The sequence below is a fragment of the Salmo salar genome, chromosome ssa10 (genome assembly GCF_905237065.1).
Source record: "Salmo salar chromosome ssa10, Ssal_v3.1, whole genome shotgun sequence".
NCBI classification, from domain to species: domain Eukaryota; kingdom Metazoa; phylum Chordata; class Actinopteri; order Salmoniformes; family Salmonidae; genus Salmo; species Salmo salar.
The window spans coordinates 16,219,967-16,242,075 of NC_059451.1; the positions used below are offsets into that span (position 1 = coordinate 16,219,967).

The following is a 22,109-nucleotide window of genomic DNA, read 5'->3' on the forward strand; positions in this document are numbered from 1 at the left end:
TTCTAATCTCAGGGCGTGAGTTGGAGTACTATACTAGCTAAGTGCTTGAGGTTAAAGGATAACTTTAGGATGACACACAATCCTGAGAGGATATCATAGACACACACACACACAGAGGCAGAATCTAGCAATCAATATTTTCCCTAAACATCTGACACTGACGGATTCCAGACCGTCTGAAGAATGTCTGCAACCCAGACTTGCATAGCTCTTAGAATGCATGCCCAATACATTGCTTCATTCAAGTGGTATGCTAGTGTGGATATTAGAACAGAGTCAAACATCCAGTTTGACATGTCCAGATGTATGAGAATGGCCAAATCCAATGTCCATCAACTGTCTGCAACCAATGTGGTGTGCCTACAGGGGGCGCCACTCCGCCACAGCCACACTCTAGACTGGCACCTGATCTGCTGGTGCTGTCTGCACAAACAGATCTGGGCCCAGGCTGATTTTGATGGCCATAGAAGTTGACAAGATAGGCCAAACAGATCTGGGACCAGGCCACAGACAGACACTCACCTCGGTGACGGCGAACACCCTCTTCCCACAGGGCACCACCTTGTACCACTTGTCGTGCAGCATGTCCATGTAGCCGTCTGACTTGTAGCGACTGATGAACTCTGACACGTTGTTGGTCAGAGGGGAGTTCTGCGGTAGGCCTATTCCATAGCCTGGGGGGGTGGAGAAAGAAAGCATAGTACAATGGTACAATGGGTATTGTAGTTTATAGAAATTCATGGAAATCAAATAACTACTATAAGCTTAGTAAAAAGGGTTCTTCGTTTGTCCCCATAGCAGAACAATTTTTGGTTCCGCGTTGAACACTTTGGCGGTGAAAATGGTTCCACGTAGAACTTTGTACAAAAAAAAAAGGTTATTTTCAGAAGGTTCTCCACTATGGTTCTAGGTAGCACCTTCTTTTCTAAGAGTATAGATGAGATTATTCGATTATTTCTATGGTTTAATTCTATTTGTTCAGGTGATCCCATTGAGATGAAAAGTCTCTTTTACAAAGGAGAACTGTCCTGTGAAGGAAGCATTCAACCATTTGTTACATTAAAGTAGGCACAATAGGCGAGGGTAAGATATCGTTAGACGCAAACAAATGAAGAACAATGTAAAAGGGTGGTTATGGAGGTAAACAACATGTTTACAATGTAAGCATGTAAATATGTTAAAGTTTTGGTGCGTTCCCTTCTATAGCACAAGTCCCATAGCTTTGCAATCTGGATAGAAACACTGACGAGTACGTCTCACATCTGCTAAATAAACAGACTTTATTTTGGAGGTATCCATTTTTACACCATTCCACTTCAAATGCCCTAACTGCTTTAAAGATTTCTTTAAATTGTTTCGGGGGAGAACTGAGCAGCGGCCTGTACTCGTATCATTCCAAACTTCATGCAGAGTGAGTTAACTGGCAGACCTAGTCTGGATCCTCTCCTCCTCTCCGCCTAAGGATATGAACACGTCATAAACCATGGCAAAACAAATCATAGAATTATAAGAAATGAGCTGTAACACTGCGACATTTTCTCTCAGCCTCATGGTTAAATGTGTAGAATAGCAGGAAATTATCTTTAAAACAGCAACATTTTCTCTCTCTCCCTCATAGCAAAATGTATAGAATAGCATGAGATTAGCTAAATGGGGAAGGGGGGGCCCTGCGAAACTGCGGTACGCTTCTGATCCAAACCAAATCGGATGACCTTACCTTCAACCCTTTCAGAAGGGGAACACAGGGCTTTGGTTATTATTATAGCTAAACCAGAGTTCAGCCTCCATGTCGCTCCATAAAATGGAATAATTCCTCCTCTACCTATACTGCTATTCCTGTACTTTACTCCTTTGAAGTTTTTAATGACATTTTGTGAATGAGATTTTCGATATCGGATTCTTGATTTACGTGGAAGGATGGAAGGGAAAAAAATCCCCATCTCGTGGTCGTCGTTAGCAACAGGAGTTTGAGGAAAGATTGATGGAGGAAGACAGAAACAGGACAAAGAAAAAGTGGAGTGTTCGGCACATCCATTATCTAATGACAAGGAGTGTGGTGTGTGTGTGTGTGTGTGTGTGTGTGTGTGTTGGCTTTGACAGCAGAATTAATAATGAGTTTTGGTGGGCTGGGGATAACAGAGAGTGAGAGCCCAAGGATCATTGAGACACAACAACTCATTCTATCTCTCCCTCCTCCCTTCTTCCCTCCCTCATCCCTTCCGTCCATCTCAACATTTTTATTTAATCAATGGAGGGGTTTACCTCTGCCTATCCATCCCCTCGTCCCTCATGGCTAATGTCTGTCAGTCATCTCCCCTTCCACTCCTCCTCACTCTCCCTCACTCCCCCCTACCCCTCCCAATCAAGACGACAGATGCCAGACAAGGCTCTGACATCAACACGTTTCATCAGAGCGAGACGGCCCGAGCATGCACACACACACACGAACACGCACACACAGTCAAGCACACACACACTGTCAAAGGCGTTTTGGAATGAGGATATGCGCATATGCGTATGTGTGCGTGCGTGTCTCTCTCACAGCCTGTCTGTCTCTGTCTGTCTGCCTGCCTGCCTGCCTGTTTGCCTGCCTGTTTGCCTGCCAGCTCCAACAGGTAAAAACAGCTGAACTACTACGCTGTGTAAAGCATGTGCTTCAGTCTAATACTCTTAATTAATGCATCGGAGATCCAATAAACATCCCTCTGTTTCCCATAAAGCCAACAGAGTCGGGCCCCTGCGCTGGCACAGGCGTCCCTGTAGCCCAGTGTTAATGACGATGTTGTGCTTAGTAAAGGTCCTCTTTGAATCACAGTCATTAAATACTGGGTGGCTTTAATCACCAAATCGAAAGAGTCCTGGCACCTTCCAGTTCCACTGTCTGTAGCCCACTACGACTCAGTCCAAAAACCAGAGACAAATAAAACCCTGAAGAGGCGGGGACAGAGATTCAGAAAGTCTTTTGAAAGAAGGAACTCTGTTTAAAGTGATAGCTCATGGCTGCATTTGAGCGGATCAATTGTTTTAGTATCTGGAAATGAATAAATAGAGGACTAGCTGCCAACCCGAAAGAGTGTGTGTGTGTGTGTGTGTGTGTGTGTGTGTGTGTGTGTGTGTGTGTGTGTGTGTGTGTGTGTGTGTGTGTGTGTGTGTGTGTGTGTGTGTGTGTGTGTGTGTGTGTGTGTGTGTGTGTGTGTGTGTGTGTGTGTGTGTGTGTGTGATGTGATGTGATGTGATACTGGATGGAGCAATGAATACCGTGAAGAACCATGTAGATAAAGTGCAATGGAATAGCGAGGGAAGGTAGAAAATACAATTAGCAGAGGGGAGAGATGAGCTAGAAGAGGTCTAATTGAGCAAAACCCCAATTACTGTTTTATTGTGGATGACTGTCTAGAGGTCAGGGCCCAAAATGGAGGAATATTCCTCACCTCAAAACCCAGGGAAAAAGAGCAGGAGTTACATTACATGAAAAGAGGTGTCAATCTGGTTCCACACAAAAATCCCTCTTGCCTTGTGAAATTACTAACCTGGAAAAATCACCCCGCAAGAGAAACCAGTTGATCAAGTAATCAAGTACTCATAAGGCTGTTTTATGAAATATTGTGATGTAAAGGAAGTGCTTCAATTTTTTTAGTAGGGGGGTGGGTTCTTTTCAGGAAAGCAGTGAAACAGCTTGAGTCAAATTCAATTTCATTGCAAAGTCATTGCTCCCCCTATCGCCATTCCAGAGTGGGTGACTTAGTCTCATGAAAGATATCTGGCAGACAAAATTCATGAGTTTAAAATCTGCAAATGAGAGGAGGGAACTTTCGCCCCAGTCTGAGGTCCTGAGCGCTCTGGAGCAAGTTTTCATCAAGGATCTCTCTGTACTTTGCTCCATTCTTCATTCCCTCAATCCTGACTAGTCTCCCAGTCCCTGCCGCTGAAAAACATCCTCACAGCATGATGCTGCCACTACCATGCTTCACCGTGGGATGGTGATGGTGCCAGGTTTCCTCCTGACGTGATGCTTGACAATCAGGCCAAAGAGTTCAATCTTGATTCTCATGGCCTGAGAGTCCTTTAGGTGCCTTTTGGCAAACTCCAAGCGGGCTGTAATGTGCTTTTTACTGAGGAGTGGCTTCCGTCTGGCCACTCAACAATAAAGACATGATTGGTGGAGTGCTGCAGAGATGATTGTCTTTCTGAAAGGAACTATGGAGCTCTGTCAGAATGGACATTGGGTTATTGGTCACCTCCCCTGACCAAGGCCCTTCTCACCCAATTGCTCAGTTTGGTCGAGCGGCCAGCTCTAGGAAGAGTCTTGGTGGTTCCAAACTTCTCCGATTTAAGAATGATGGAGGCCATTGTGTTCTTGGGGACCTTCAATGCTGCAGATATTTTTTGGTACCCTTCCCCAGATCTGTGCCTCGACAAACTCCTGTCTCTGAGCTCTACAGACAATTCCTTCAACCTCCTGGCTTGGTTTTTGCTCTGACATGCACTGTCAATTGTGGAACCTTATATGGACAGGTGTGTGTTTTCCAAATCATTTCCAATCAATTGAATTTACCACAGGTTTCTCCAATCAAGTTGCAGAAATATCTCAAGGATGATCAAAAACAGGATGCACCTGAGCTCAATTTCGAGTCTCATACCTAAAGGTCTGAATACTTACGTAAATAAGGTATTATTATTTTATTTTCTATACATTTTGTATAAACATTTCTAAAACCCGTTTTCGCTTTGTCATTATGGGGTATTGTGTGTAGATTGATGAAGATTTTTTATTTATTTAATCCATTATGGAATAAGGCTGTAACGTAACATGTGTAAAAAGGGAAGAGGTCTGAATACTTTCTGAATGCACTGTATATGTGTGTAGTTATCCCACGAGTCGTTCCACCTCAAAAACCACAGAAAGAGGATTTCGGCACCCACCATCTCAGATTGTTCTCTAATCATTTCTGTAGTTAGTAACAGATACGATTAGCATTCACGAAACATTATTTTGTGGAAATATATCGCTGAGAAATTAAGCTACAGTAATTGATTGCACCCAAAATTCTATACAAAATTCTTGCAGCCAATAGAATGTTATATATATATATATATATATATATATATATATATATATATATATATATATATATATATATATATATATATATATATATATAGGGGATACAACCATCCCAGCTCTGCAAATGTTGCTGTGAAGAGACAGAATCATTAGATCATTTGTTTTGGTACTTCCCATAAGGAGCTTGTTTTTGTTCGCAGGTTCAGGAATGGCTGAAGAATTGCAACATATACCTGGAGCTAACTCACCACTGTTGGGTGATTTAAAAAGTCATAGTCAATTGATCAATAATAATACACTTAGCAAAAATGTTTATCTTTAATTTACAATCTGTAGAAACTATGAGAATAGCAAGTTTCAGAACTTTTGTGAAACATCACAGCACAGTTGAAAAATATATGGCAAATTCAAATCGAAACTGGATGGTGTTCAGAAATAGATGGGAGATGAAGGATCGAACTAACAAACAAAAGATAACTATTGTAAAATATACTGTGTCCATGAAATCTATATAGTATGTATAAGATGGAAGTAGAAGCCTAAGTGTTATTGTCCATTAGTTTACTCCAATTAGGGAAGGGGTGGCAGAGTTAGGGGAAAATATTAAAGGGAAATATATATATTACAAAAAAAAATATGGAGGATTGCAAATGATGCAGACAATTACATTGATAGAAACCACCATCTATCTGCAATATTAAAGCTGATCTACCCCCTAAAAAAATCTAAGAAATACATATATAGTACCCAACATCAGATTAGGACCAAACTTCTTCCTACCAATGAGTAAGACATGAGGAATATAATTTTGGGGGTCAAAAGCCACCCATGGTCATGTGTGGTCATCCTCACAATGAACGCAAGTCCTCCATAAAAGCAATTCAGTTTGTGCTAATAGCAACCTAATGCTTCAACCCAACTCTCCTTGAATAGTCGAACAAGTGGCTGCTCTCTGCGAGGGCTATTCCTATGCAAGACTTTTCCTACAAGCCCAAAACTTTGATGGAGAAATGGGCTAGGGACTAAAATGTTGTGACAACCCTAATAAAATAATGAATTGCATGGCAGTCTTATGTTTTTCAATAAAATTATCAGGAAACTATATTTATTGTGATAAGTGACATTTACCATTAAAACCAACGCAAGGTTCATCTGTGTTCAGGTGTGTCTAGAGGGCGGTATTGTCCAGCTGTGGGCATAATAAGCACAGTTCCTTCCCCACATTCAGACAAACGGTTGTCAAAGGGTGGCGGATATGAAAACAAGCACCCTCTTATAAAAAAGAGTTCCAAAACGGTTCTTCGGCTGTCCCCATAGGAAAACCCTTTTTGGTTCCAGGTAAAACCCTTTTTGGATTCCATGTAAAAGCCACTGTGGAAATTGTTATACATGGAACTAAATAGGGTTCTTCAAGGGGTTCTCCTATGGGGACAGCCGAAGAACCCTTTTGAGTTCTAGATAGCACCTTTTTTTCTAAGAGTGCATGAGCATTTTTAGTTTTATCCCAGTTTTCAGGGTGGTTCTCTGCCCCTTCAGGAGATAATGTATGGGAGACTGGCAGCGTGCTCCATCCAGAGGCAGTTTCACCATGAGGACAGTGACGAGGGGGTACGGTCTGCAGTTCTCTGTGTACCCTCCTCCTTTTTGTAGCGTCATTACGTCAATGGTCCCCGAGGTCCTAACGCTTGTCTTGAGAGAGGAGATTTCCTCTCTTATTCAAAAGCAGGCTATTCCGGTGGTCCCCGTGTAAGAAATACAGAGCAATTGGTACAGCCAGTACTTCTTAGTCCCAAAAGCGATGGAACGCTGTGTCCCATCATGGACTTGCATATTTTAAGCAAGCACCTCAAGGTTTGCAAGTTCAAAATGCTCACAATTTGCCGGCTATTCTAGTCGGTGCATGCCAGCGATTGGTATATAGAGCTGAATGATGCGTATTTTCATGTGGCTATACATCCTCCCCACAGAAAGTTTCTGAGGTTTCATTTTGAGGGTGTGGCCTACGAGTTTCTGATCCCGCACCTTTCTATGGCGGTGGAGGCGGCTTTGGCACCAGTGCTATGATAGCTGTGGTCCCTCTGGGAATTCTGTTCATGCATCTATTTCAGCTCTGGGTGATTTGCTACGTGTCTGGACGCATCTCGCTGGACAGCTCAAGGCATCCCTGTCTTGCTTAAGGGCTTGCATAAGCCTCACTCGGCTGGGATGAGACCCTTATCAACTACGACCACTGCTGCCACTCTCCCCCGGGCCTCAGACAACCCTGGAAGACCCTTCGCCAGCAGCCACAATCTGTCTCACAAAGTCAGCTCGACGCCCAACAGATGTTGAGCCTAGCCGGCGACAATGGTCACACAAACTGGTCCGAGCCAAAGCCTCCTGAGCGTGTTTCCACCCCAGGCAAACAGGACAGCCCCTGTGAGTATCTTTAATTTTCATTGTAAAACCACATGTCCTAAGGGCACAGTCAGAGGTTCAAACTCGGCTGGTTAGCCTTTTTGAACTTACTTTTTCCAGAGAAATTGGTAATTGAAGTCACTTGCATTATTTACCACTCCCGGGGGAGAGCTATCTGTCCATCTTACTGAAGGAAGGAAGCACTGGCTATACAAGCAGAGCAGAAATAGTGGGGTTTTCAGCCAACACAAATTCTACCCAAGCAAGGACGAATTACCTACACAAGCAGAGCAGAAAGTAAGCAGAAAATAGTTAGCTTTTAGCAAACACAAAACCGATACCAAGACCCAAAACTCAAACATCTAGGGGGACGAGTACTCTCTCCCTACTAACAGACACCTAAGTCGCAGCTAAATCTCGTAGTCTTCGTGTGCTTGAACAGTTAGTAAATTGCATGGCACGTTCTTCCTTCAGGCGAAATATCTGCATATCTGAAGAGCGAAATATCTGCATCCATTGGCCCGTTGGGTGTGATTTCTTCAGGTGAATATGATTGGTCGTTGACTCCCATAGTATGTTATGCCGAGTGACTGGCTGAAAAGGAACTATTGGTTTTCTACCCAAAATCTACTTAATAAACACAAGAGACCAGCTAAATTTATGAAAATGTGGCGGTGTAGCAGGAACAGCAGCATCTAGTGGTCAGAACCTGGTACTTTCACACTACTTTAAGGTAAATAATGCAAGTGACTTCAATTACCAATTTCGCTGGACAGGGTTGGAAAAACCATCATCAGATTCACAGGGAATACATGACATAGTATGGAGAAACAATGCTCCAAGTCGCAGCTTCATACTACTTGTCAAACATAGAAAACTGATACTGTATACTGGTTGTTGGGGTGGGATTGGCATGGGCTGTGGGAGGGTCTGTGGGTGGCTATTGTTTGGGGGGGGGGGGGTTCTTCTGTCTTTCTCATTAATAGGAAAAGGTTTGGTCCAAATCGGATGTTGAGTACTACATTTATTGGACTTATCTGAATCTTATCAATTAAAATGGCCAATTTGGGTGCACTCAATTAGCTTCATTTCTCAGAGATAAAATGCTATTTCACCAGAATAATGTATAAGGAATGCTAATCTTGCCCGTTTCTAACTAAAGAAACCATTTCAGAACAATCTGAGATGGTGGGTGTCATGGCTTGCTGAAATGACATGGAACGACTTTCACGGTTTAAACATTTCAGGAGGAAAAGGTAAAAAGCCAATCAGGAGTGTGTGTGTATCTGTGTGTGTTTGTGTGCATCCTGCCCAGTGACGAATCTGAATACACAGCATGAGCTGACGTTCTACATAGCCAACACCGCAGGCCTGCCCTTTCAGGCTAATAAAAACAGCGTCCAGATGACAGCCTCTTCCATTACTGTTCCCCCTCTTCCCCATTCCTTCTATTACCGCTCCCCACCTCTCAAATGAAAGTGACGTGTCCCACGGAAACTAAATAAGCCATATCAATATCTTATGACAGCTAAAGTTTACAGCCCTGCTCCTTGATTCTATATCTCAGTAGGTATGCAATATTGGGTCAGGGTCAGGGAGGGATGCTTCTCTGAAACAGTGCTCTTCAATCCTGGTTGAAGTTGGGACCCACAGGGCATGCTGTCTTTTGTCCTATCCCTGCACAAATACATCTGATACAGATAATCAAGTACTCATCGAGACCTTGGTGAACTGAATTAGGGTTGTGTTATTAAGGCATGCAAATTACGTTTAGTTCAACATAAAAAATGTTTTTTGTTTCTTACTAGTTCAAGAACTGGTATGTCTTCATTTCCTTCCGTTTCACGCAGGGTTGGAGTAAAAGCCTGCACATTCTGTGGGTCTCCAGAACCCATTACTAACTGCTATAGAAAAGGTTGACGGTGAAAAGAGAACCTTAATGCGTGGACAATGTGGGAGCAGCAATGCAGAAAGGCGAGGCGCGGGAGTCTATTTCCACTTATTCCTCATAATCCTGCACCGGCTCTCAGAGACAGGGGTGTGGTGTTGATTCCGACAAAATAGCAGAAAACATATTTGAATAATTACATATTCAAATCAAAAGAATGTGAATTTGAGATGTGGGCAAACTTAAAAACAGGGAGAGGACGGGGGAATACAAACACACAGACAAACAAGTGCATGCCCACCTATACACCGGGGCACTCAAGCAAACACACACTCGCACACACACATAAAAAGAGATGTACATTGTAACGCACATACACATAAACATGCACAGGCAGACATACAGCCAGCATACACACACAACAGAAGATAAGGGCACCACAGACATCAAGTTTGAGGTCAAAACCCCTGTGTTGGGGTGCACAGGGGTTTCTTACCTTCGATGGCGAAGGGTTTGCCCACGGTGAGCAGCTTGCAGTCTGCGTCGATGGACACCTCGTAGTCCAGCAGGGCCTTGTCCATGATGAAGGCATCAAGCTGAGGGGGATCTACCCTTCAACACACAGGGAGAAGGGGTTATAGACAGAGAACGGGGGACAATGGAACGAACCACAAAACGCATGACAACAAAAGTCATGTCCTAAACGCTAGGCCTACACACCAAATGGGCCACGTCCCAATCGCCACACACCAAACAGAACACGTCCCAATCGCCACAAACCAAAAAGGCCAAGTTTGAAATAGATCACGTCCCAGTCCTACGCACCACACACCAAACAGGCTATGTCCCTAACAAACCTTTAACCAATCGCCACAAACACTCGTCTCTGTACCTCATCCGGCCTTGGGGACATTTCCTCACTCATTCCAGATGTAGCACATGACCCTCGTCACCATCATGATTATACTTCATGTCTCAGTGTAAATGGGGGACCACTAGGGAAATTGGGCAGAAGGAGAATCGTAAAGCAAAGCCATTAATCGCCTGTCCGACCAAACAAGACTGGAATGAATGCAGAGTACACTGACTGAGGTAATGGCAAAATGGGAGAACACCCAAATCAGGCACTCAACTTCTTTTATGGCGTGACCCCTGACTAGGCACATTAGCTGAACCAGAGAGGATTATGTGTCATGGGAACTATCGTAATGCAGGCTAAAGATGTCAAAACGCCACATTGTTATGTGTGTCAGCTTTCAGGTCCTCTGCCTTCAATTGTAAGGAGTGGATGACCTCTTGGGTAAGAAATCGCCTGTGAATATTACTGGCAATTTTCTGGCACTTTGGCTGTTTAATCAAACCATCCATCAAACCATCCACTTAGAGGAGTTGTATTGAGTTGTATTGCAACTGATTAAGAGCCTGGAACACAAGCTACAGGTCTTTGTAAACTCCCGTCTCAAACAAATCCTGCTCATATGGTTGCCTGAGCGGATCTCTAATATAGACCTGTAAAGAAAATCAACCAGAAGCCTGTTTCGAAGTGGAGACGGGTTGGTCACACGGCCCAGAGAGGCCCGGAGAGCATTGCAAATCCTTGGAATCCTCAAGGAAAGTGAAGAAGAGAACGTCCAACAGTGACCTGGCTCAGGTGTCTAGAAGCAGGACTCAAGAAGATCCACTTGTCATGGCCTGAGGCAAAGAATGCGGCCCAAGACCGGCAACAATGGAAACCTTTAGGACAGGCCCCATGTTCCTCCAGGGACGAATAGGAGTAGCCCTTTACACTCGTACCTGTATATGGTTGAAAATGGCAGATTTGGACACTGATAAGCGGCTAAATTGGAACGCAGTGGCTGTACATTAACATGCTATACATGATGTCAGAGCTCAGGGTCTCCGCTTCACAGCTCTGTATGGGTTTCTACTAACAGCCGTTCTGAACTTGAGCGCATGCTCGACAAAATGATGCCACCATTTCTCCTGCTAATTAGGGAACTTTTGCAAATGTTTTATTGTCTGAATGATGGAAGCTGTAAATTATAAGGACTCAATGTATTTTGAAAGATGAGATGTTGAGGATTATAATAAATACGGCTTTTATGTCATACAAGCAAGCCAAACACCTGTGAGTCCAAATATGCACTTCTCATTTCCATAGCATAAAACCTATGTAATACACAGTGTCAACGTTTATGAACACAATGTTTGATGTACAGTTACAAGATGACATGGCTTTACACCCTACGTTGTCCTGAACAGAATGAGCCTATGTTTGTTTTAATTGTAAAGAAGATTTGCCGAGGACCACGCATCTGAATGCACTCATGATCCCACTCTATTACGATCTGCTTCTCTGAATTGCCTAGTAAAAGCCTAACACTGTAATATTGTATTTTATCATTTAGCTAGTCATGTTGGCAATTGATCGCGCTATCAAATTATGCCCACCTGACCCAGATGGCGAATTTATAATTCACCGTTTTTGAATTATGTAAACAACAACAGTAATTGTGTAACGGCGATGAAGCAGGGCCGTGTTCCAAAGAAAACAACTACAAGTGTGCTTGCTCTAGTTCCCCAATGGCACAGCTAGGAGAGCTCAGAAAAGCACCTTATAGTTGAAGACTCTTCTTTGAGTCATAAAAGTGCATTGAAATGACTTAGGAACTGTGTACACTTTGGAGAGGTGTGTGGCCACTTCGAAAAACCAGTTAGACCTCTCACTCAAACACTTGTCATCTTTTTGTCAAATTTTCCAAGAATATTCTTATCATGTTAATGAATGTATCTAGAGTATTTTCAAAAACAAATACGGCGAAAAGTAAAGTAAAGGTAAAATGCACATAAAATCTACAGTTTGGATAAAATCTGCAATTTGGATTCAGTCTGGTGTCCTCACTTTTAGTCTAATAATTGTCCCATAATCTCCAAACTGTTCCCTTTTAATTGCTACAATGGTTATGCATATGCTTTCCCTATTCTCTTCTGTAAGAAACATTTAAATGTAGCCCTATCCATGTAGGCCAAATCCATATAGGCCGAGTGTAATTAAGGGTAAATCCATTTAAATTCTATCACTTTTTGACAACATCCCTTTTGATTTAAACAAAACTTCACATATATGTTTGCCCATGGAAGAAATGGTCAGAAAGTGACTTTTTGGACCTGAATGCCAAAACATGCAGGAGATAAAGGTGCTTAAAGATGACCTATTTTCCATACCTCAGCATACCATGAGACATCCATGTCTTCATCACTGGAAAAGATAAATGGTTGAGTTTGACATCATTTGAAAGTTTACAAACAGGGTTGTCAAACTATTTTATAATTTCTTGAAAATATATATATATTTTTTACCTTTAACGTAAATTAGAACCTATTTTTACATCATCTGAGGTTTTTGTGTTGTGCCCACCATTGGTTGAGACACAACGTGCTCTTAAATAGAGGGTGGTGTCATTTCAGTCATAAAAATATATTTCGTAGAATGGACCTATTCCTTCAGAACACTGCAATTCAGCTGGTGCTCCATTGAAATTGAAATCAAATTGAAATCGTCACTTCTAATTACTATCACGGAGATGGCCACCATCCACCGTCGAATGTTAACACAAATGGTCATATCTATTCTATCTATATTTCTTTGATTTCAATAAGTTTCTGATGGAGAATTGACAGTATAATTTTTAACCAACTGATATTCCCATTGAAGTCAACATTCTCTGATGTGTGGGCCTCAAAAACATCTTTGTGGTACCATTTGAAAGTTCAAATTTCGATTTTATTCCCATTTTAGTTCATTTGTTAGCCAAAACATGACACCCACCCTATATTCAAGAGCACGCTGTGTCTCAGACGATGACAGCCACAACACAAAAACCTCAGATGATGTATAATATGGTCTGAGCACCAACATATGCGAATATGAAAAAAAAGAAGTTTATTCGTTTTTAAATAATTGACGTTTAAGGTTAAAAAAAGACACTTTTTTTATATATATATATTTTTTCAGTAAATTACAAAGTTGTTTGACAACCTTGTTTGTAAGCTTTTAATTGATATCAATCTCAACTGTTTATCTTTTCCAGTGATGAAGAAATGGATGTCTCATGGTATGGTGGGGAATACAAAATAGGTAATCTTTGAGCACCTTTACCTCTTCAATGTTTTGGCATTCAGATCCAAAAACTCACTTTCTGGCCACTTCTATAATGGGTAAATACGTATAGAAGGTTTCGTTCAAATAAAAAGGGGTGCTGTCAAAAAGTGATTGAATTCAAATGGATTTACCCTTAAGTAAGTATTTGCAACACAATTCAAAACAATATCTGTATATGGCTACTGGCTAGCATAGTCAAAAGATCTAACAAAGCAAAGATAGGCGGATACACATTCCACACAGTCACACACACAAGCTCAAATGCCAGCTGTCTTCTCTCTCCTCGTTTGAATTGAACTATAACCTCTGTCATCCACCTGAAGTTCAACCCTGTGTAGAGAGACATTTTGTTTGTGTTTGCTCCCTTTCACATTTCATCTTTTTTTGAAGCAATACCACTGGGCTCTCCTCTCCTTTGCCTTTCTCTTCTGTCTGCATGGATGACAGACCTTTGTCTGAGAACCACAACAAACACTTCTCCCGTAGGAGGGAGAGAGGAAGACAGAAAGAATTCAAAACTGTTTCTTGACAGTAGAAAGAGAAAGTGCCTATCTACTCTGTGTTCTACTTTATCCACCTCTAGACAAATAACTTCAACAACCCTTATAAACACTCACAAGAATTTGGGGTGGCAGGTAGCCTAGTGGTTAGAGCTGGATTGAATCCCCAAGCTGACAAGGTCATAATCTGTTGTTCTGCCCCTGAACAAGGCACTGTTCACCGGTAGGCTGTCATTGTAAATAAGAATTTGTTCTTAAATGACTTGCCTAGTTAAATAAATAGCATTTCTTTGGCTATAGAGCAGGGGTGCTGTGGACAATCCTACTCTTGGAAACCTACTTGACCTTGATTAGCTGAAATGGGTATGTGAGTGTAGGCCTGGAACAAATCTCGCACACCCTGTAGTCCTCCAGGAGTGGGGTTGTATATGTTTTGATCTCTTACTTGAGGGTGGACACTCCATCAGGTGTGGTGGGCTCATTGTAGCGCCTCATGTACTCGTGCATCTCTGGGAAACTCTTCTTCATGTACTCCTCGGCACTGCTCTCCCTCACCGTCCCAAACCTGAAACCATGGGACGGGTGGTGGAGCTAGGGAGGAAAAGAAAGAGGGAGGGAGAGGAGGAAGGGAGAGGGGAAGAGAGGGAGATTGGGATGGGGGAGAGGGAGCGGAAAGAGTTAATAATCAAAACAAATAATTACAGACACCATTAAAATAACCATTAAGTGTGGGTCTCACCTTGGCGTCGTGGATCCCCGAGAGCTCCTCGAAGGTCTTCTCGCCGACCATGACGGCGGCCAGGTTGGCTGTATAGCTGGACAGCACCAGCAGGCAGAAGATGGCCCACAGGTTCATAAGAAACCGACCCGTCCAGCACTTAGGAGTCTTGCTGGAGACCGTGCGGCCGAACAGGATGGCGTAGCACAGGTTGAGCGCTGACGAGTAGGAGAAGACCCGCAGGCGGTTGCGTCCGTGTGGCGTCATGCCAAAAGGGCTTTTCCACTCGTAGAGGGTGAGGAAGAGGGCGGTGATGTGCAGTGCCACGAAGATACCCACCCACATGGACCAGTGAAGGGGCCACATGAAGGCGCCAATGGGCGCCGCTGTGTCCTTGCTGCGCACCAGGATGCCTAGCGAGGTGGAGAAGAAGGGCGAGGTGAAGTCGATGACGCGGCTACGCACTGAGTTAATGCTGAATGAGGTGACGGCCATGTCAGCCACGCCATTGAGCAGGTCACCCACCAGCCCTGTCCAGCGGCCGCTCTTCGACGCTCCATACTTCCCGTCACCCACGATGTACAGGTCGTACTCAAAGCGCAAGTCCTCGGCCAGTTTCTCCAGCAGGTCAATGCAGTATCCGTAGCAACACTTACTGAAGTCCGTGGGTAGGAAGGTAGAGTTTCCCGAGGCACGCTCGCTGAAGTAGCTCTCCAGCATGTCCGAGCTGTTCGTCCCTGCGTCCAGGCAGTACTGTCCCGCCGGGCAGTTCCCGTCCTCATCGACTTCCCGCGTGAATACAAAGGGGTGCTCCACCAGGGTAACTACCCGCACCCGGCTGTCTGCCACAGGCATGCCTGGCTGCCACCGGCCCCCACTCCTCTGGCCCTCCCCCCGGTCGTGGCCCTTGCCATTGGGACCCTGCCAAAGGCTCTGGTCCTCCACCTTCAGGCGGCCCCCCTCCCAGCTGCCCACCGTCACCCAGGTGGGCTGGCCCACCGCATCCCGCCGCAGGCTCCAGATGTGGAAGCGCTGAGAGGTGAGAACCCGCGACAGGTTCCTCTGCACCGACACCGGCCCTGTCAGCCCTGAGAACGACGTGTTAGACAGGAATCTATGGGCCAGAGGAGATCACATTAGATTCAGGCTATTTATTGCATGCACTTGTGAGAGTCTGAAGCCAGCGCATAATAAATCACCAGTGTTTCCCATATATTATTTCTTATGGTGGGGGGAGGGGCATGTATGGACTCCAATCGCTTCTTGCCAGAGGGATAGTGAGTCAGACTGTACAGGTTCAAACTTACTGTACAAAATGGATGGACAGTGAACTGCATAGCAGACAGTGACACATCTGACCTGCAGCACAGTCTAGACAGACACCAGTACTGTAGTACAACATGTCAAAACTCGGATTGGCATCTATTGAAGCCAAATTAATCCATCCTGCACCTGCAGCAAGGCCAACCGCGTATCATCACAACCCTGACTGACAGTTAGATGTTTTCCCGTGGCTAGGATTAGCTGTTTTCTGACTGGCACACTTTGGGCTTCCTCACAGACTGTAAACTCTAGGCTCAGCTTTGTCAAGAAAAATGTAGTGTCTCACGGGGCATGCCACATCCTTTCTATATGGAAATGTAGGTCCTATTTGGTTGAGACATTGAACAATGAGATTTCAAACTTTATTCGCAAACTCAAAAAGACAGCCAGAAGTTTGTTGAATTCCCAATGTGTTATCCCTATGCTTTCTACCATTTTAAAAGTAAAACCAAATTCCAATGGAAGAACAATGTCTGATTTTTGGTTTAATGTCATCGAAATGTGTTAGCTGCGCTTTCAACCTTTTTAAAAGCACAACAAAGCTTAAATGGGAATACAATGTCTGATATTTGATTTCTTTAAATGACTGTACATCGTGCAAGTTGATCACTGCTGTTCAAGACTCTGATTATTACGACAGATGGGAAGATCTGCGACATTTGCATGCTATATTGAACATGCACGCTTTCTATGATTACATAAGAAGACATTTAGAGTTACATTAGTCTAACCTCAAAATGTTGAATAAATACTGTTACATTAGTTTGTAAAATAGCCTTAACTTTAGGCTATTTACTGTATTAGAAAAATATGATTGAATTGTGTTTGGTTGACAATGGAGGATAGTTTCATCTGAGCCACTGGCTTAATCCTATTCTTTAACTTAGATTTTTGGTTTAGTTGGAGACGATATTGAATTGTTTGTGTGTCAACAAATTCCAGTTTATCTACAAATGAATAATTTATTTATTCAAGTTTGCCTTCAAATTAATCATTGATATGTTGGATTCACATCTCCATCTCAAATAAGAATCAATGTTAAAGTGCATTTGAAGTTTGATTCGATTTAGTCCTATTCTTTAACTTAGATTTTTGGTTGAGATGGAGACGTGAATCCAACATATCAATGATTAATTTGAAGACAAACTTGAATTAAAACCAGACTAAGTCAGTGGCACAGATGGAACTATCCAAGCAGAAGATACAACTCCTTCAAGTGTTGATATTTGTTTGCCTTGTCAACCAAACACAATTCAATCACCAGTTTGTCTACAAATGAATCACTGATATGTTGGATTCACGTCTCCATCTCAACCCCCCAAAAGTTAAAAAATAGTACTAAATCTAATCTAATCAAACTTTAAATTGTACTTTAAATAAAGTTAGATTTTATTTGATCCAGGTCATTTGTTAAAGTGAATTTAAAGTTTGATTTGATTTTAGTCCTATTCTTTAACTTTGATATTTGGTTGAGCTGGAGACGTGAATCCAACATATCAATAATTCATTCGTAGACAAACTGGATATTGAATTGTGTTTGGTTGTCAACGCAACCAAATATCAACATTTGAAGGAGATGTGTCTTCTGCTTGGATAGACGTGTCTTGTGCTCTGTTAAGCCTACCTTTATGAATGACTACGATAGCAACATTGAATATATTTAGTTATTAAGACGTCTCTCAACAATCATTCTCACGATAGCATATTGGTAGTAGTCAGTGACACAATTAAAAGCTGGGCTTGGTTAAAACCCTGGATGGGAGACCAAATGAATTGCTGTAGATCAACTCTCCAATAGGAGGTGCTGCCCAACCTATTGTTTTTTTGTTTGTTTGATAGTTGGTATAATGTTGAACATCTGAAATTGTTTCAAAGGTTTTTTATTTTTTTATTTCACCTTTATTTAACCAGGTAGGCTAGTTGAGAACAAGTTCTCATTTGCAACTGCGACCTGGCCAAGATAAAGCAAAGCAATTCGACACATACAACAACACAGAGTTACACATGGAATAAACAAAACATACAGTCAAAAATACAGTAGAACAAAAGAAAACAAAAAGTCTATATACAGTGAGTGCAAATGAGGTAAGATAAGGGAGGTAAGGCAATAAATAGGCCATGGTGGCGAAGTAATTACAATATAGCAATGAAACACTGGAATGGTAGATGTGCAGAAGATGAATGTGCAAGTAGGGATACTGGGGTGCAAAGGAGCAAGATAAATAAATAAATACAGTATGGGGATGAGGTAGGTAGATAGATGGGCTGTTTACAGATGGGCTATGTACAGGTGCAGTGATCTGTGAGCTGCTCTGACAGCTGGTGCTTAAATCTAGTGAGGGAGATATGAGTCTCCAGCTTCAGAGATTTTTGCAGTTCGTTCCAGTCATTGGCAGCAGAGAACTGGAAGGAAAGACGATCAAAGGAGGGGGTGGGGGTGACCAGTGAGATATACCTGCTGGAGCGCATGCTACGAGTGGATGCTGCTATGGTGACCAGTGAGCTGAGTTAAGGCGGGGCTTTACCTAGCAGAGACTTGTAGATAACCTGTAGCCAGTGGGTTTGGCGATGAGTATGAAGCGAGGGCCAACCAACGAGAGCGTACAGGTCGCAATGGTGGGTAGTGTATGGGGCTTTATGCTAGTGTAAAGGTACAAATTCAACATATTTTATACATGGTTTGTCTAAGTTGAACATTGGTTACAATAATAACAATCATTGGGTTGAAATTTCTCCCTCAAAACAACAGCTGATGACTTTTTCAAATCCACGTAGATTTGACAAAATGTCTGCCTCGGATCTATGTTTAGCGAAACATTAGCCCCTAGTGGTTAGCCCTCCAATTAGTTACGGCATATGGGTTTAGCTTAGCCTAGCGAAGGGGTCTCTTCAGGAAATTCAGATCCAGCCAATCCCATTGGCTAAGGGCAGTTGTGACAGTCATGTTGAGTCATGAGGAATGTGTGCGGCCATTAATAACTGAGGTGGCGCCGCGTGACTGCTGCTGAACTCCTTACCATCGAAAAGAAAAAGGCGGAGGGATGGATGAATCAGAAAAAGGTAATTTGGCTCCATACCATTAGGTATTTAATTTCTCCCTATCTCAGCCTATATAGCCCTCCACCTCCCCTCCTTCTCCTCAGTCCCATAAGGGAAAAGGAGCTGAATGCCATTACATCATTACATTGAAAGGCTATGCATTTCTCGTTACCAGTAGGTACGGGTTGTAATTACTTAAAAGCCCCACCCCAACCTGTACCTTTTGGGTATCTCTACTGCTCCTCTCTTTACTCACTACCATCCCTCGTGTATTTCTCTCATATTCCATTCCTTCCTCCCCCGAAGCCCTTTTCTCTCTAATAGCTGTTCTGTTATGTGTCTAAGTGCCATCATGATTATGACACTTCATCATGGAGTTGTTCTTGAGCAAAACGTTGTCGTAAGCTCAACATCGTCGATCTTTACTAGGCACTAGGCACCCGGTGCAATCCCATTAATTTGATGGCCCTCTTAAATGACTTGGTAGAACTGAATATAGTTATAATGGGGTGATTTCCAAAATGTTTCTCATACGCGGAGACGCCGTAATGTTGTAATCATTCTCCTCTGTGTTGAAGCCCCAGGCAACAAACCCTACTTCTGAAGCTTACTGCTTACTGCTCACCACGGGAAAATGGCTTGCCTTTTTACGCCAATGAATAAATGTGATACACCAGTACTCTAGCAGTCCAGCCGCCACCACTTATTTTCTTCATCATTTCCACTATATTATTTTTCTCCAACATGTTTTAGCTGAGTCGGGGTACAATTGGGCCCAATTGTAGCTTATCCTATTGTGTTTTTGTGCTGAGACACTGTCTGCATGGCTAGCTTGCGCGACTGTTGTTACTCTGGTCCGTGGCAGATACAGCGGGTGTAAAGCTGTGTGCTGCTGTCGCTCTGCTCTGAGCCACTGAGAGGCAGAAAGGGCTGTGGGCTCTTTTGATAAGGAAGCCTGCCTGCCTGGCTGGCTCCCCTATTGGGGAGGCAACTGACTGGAACTCATGAATAAAGCTTAAAGCCCTACCCTCCTCCACTTCATGTTTGTATTCCAGCTGGGTGTACACGCGTGTGTGTGTGTGTGTGTGTGTGTGAGTGTGAGTGTGTGTGTGAGACAGGAAGGGAGAGAGAGAGTGTGAGTGCGTGTGTGAGTATCTGTCTGTGTGTATGTGTGTGTGAGAGAGAGTTAAGTGTGTGTGCGTGCGTGCGTGCGTGAGTATCTGTCTGTGTGTATGTGTATATGTATGCATGCGTGTACAAACAAACTCTAGCCTCTCTCTGTACACAGGAGGCTGCATCTATCGCTGTGTTTGGAGGAGCTGCTCTGTGGTTAGGGGTGACTAGCAGTCTGACCTCAGCAAGAGATCGGCCTATTTGCAAACACTGGGAAAGAACCACTACTCAACTGTCTACAGCACTTACCAAGTCCATTATAATAATATGGACCCAAAAGCACTATATTCAGACACAACTTGGCTAAAAGGAGGAGATGTAAGAGTACGTATGTATGTATGTACGGTGCATTTGGAAAGTATTCAGACCCCTTGACGTTTTCCACATTTTGTTACATTTACAGCCTTATTCTAAAATTGATTAAATTGTTTTTCTTCATCAATCTACACAATCTACACATAATGACGAAGCAAAAACAGGTTTTATACATTTTTGCTTAAAATGTTTTTTTTTTATTAAGTGTTCAGACCCTTTTTATTCAGTACTTTGTTGAAGCACCTTTGGCAGCGATTACAGCCTCGAGTCTTCTTGGGTATGATGCTACAAGCTTGGCACACCTGTATTTGGGGAGTTTCTCCCATTCTTCTCTGTATATTCTCTCAAGCTCTGTCCGGTTGGATGTGGAGCGTGGCTGTACAGCTAATTTCAGGTCTCTCCAGAGATATTCGATCGGGTTCAAGTCTGGGCTCTGGCTGGGCCACTCAAGGACATTGAGACTTATCCTGAAGCCACTCCTACGTTGTCTTGGCTGTGTGCTTAGTGTCGTTGTCCTGTTGGAAGGTGAACCTTTGCCCCAGTCTGAGGTCCTGAGTGCTTTGGAGCAGGTTTTCATAAATTATCTCTCTGTACTTTGCTCCGTTCATCTTTCCCTCGGTCCTGACTAGTCTCCCAGTCCCTGCCGCTGAAAAACATGCCCACTGCATGATGCTGCCACCACCACGCTTCACCGTAGGGATGGTGCCAGGTTTCCTCCAGACGTGACGTGACGCTTGGCATTCAGACCAAAGAGTTCAATCTTGGTTTCATCATACCAGAGAATCTTGTTTCTCATGGTCTGAGAGTCTTTAGGTGCCTTTTGTCAAGCTCCAAGCGGGCTGTCATGTGCCTTTTACTGAGGAGTGGCTTCTGTCTGGCCAATCTACACTTATGGGTTCAACACAGGTTCTTCTAAGTACCTTATGGTTCCTGGCACTGAAAATGGCCCCCAAAAGGTTCTTCCAAGAACCCCATAGGAGGTGGGGCTCATTGAGGAACCTCCTTAGTTGGTGGGGGTTCTTGCAGGAACCTAACTGCCAAACTTAAACAGGTGGATTTTAATTTGAAAGAACAGCAGGTGCAGACACTTAACTGAAAAATGTAAAGATCTCCTCAGTTGAAGGTAATGTTTATCCCTTGTATGATCTAAATTAATATTGTTTTATGGTGATACCATCTATCTTTTTATATTTGTGTACATCTTTCTAAAATAGAAAATGGACACAATTCAGTGGATATTAATCAACAAAGAGCTACGCATATGTAGGCTATAAGAATATGTTGAAGGCTAGCTGAATTGGGTGCAGATGACTGAACTGCTCACTTTGGTGTCTGCAGGTATACAGACAAGGAGGCATAGAAAGGTATGTCAATTGGTATTGGTATTGGTTACGCACATTTACCATCCTCCCTTACCTATTCAATGAATATCCTATAGGCCTCTACATTATGGACATGGTATGTGTATGAAAACCATCTTTTGTTAATTACATTTTTGGGTATTGACAGACTCCACCCTCCCTACACCT

The 22,109-nt window shown here is 43.1% G+C and overlaps 1 protein-coding gene across 2 annotated transcripts in view; it reads right to left on the minus strand.

The window, feature by feature from the left end:
- The window catches only part of LOC106613616 (glutamate receptor ionotropic, NMDA 3B), a 102,990-nt gene that overhangs the window by 6,953 nt on the left and 73,928 nt on the right, over positions 1-22,109 (minus strand). For both annotated transcript variants that reach the window (XM_014216062.2, XM_014216061.2), the window contains exons 3-6: positions 14,752-15,844; positions 14,458-14,603; positions 9,847-9,962; positions 523-674 (exon numbers count right to left, since the gene is read on the minus strand). In XM_014216062.2, coding sequence (XP_014071537.2) covers positions 523-674; positions 9,847-9,962; positions 14,458-14,603; positions 14,752-15,844 — 1,507 coding nt within the window. The remainder of the gene's footprint in view (positions 1-522; positions 675-9,846; positions 9,963-14,457; positions 14,604-14,751; positions 15,845-22,109) is intronic.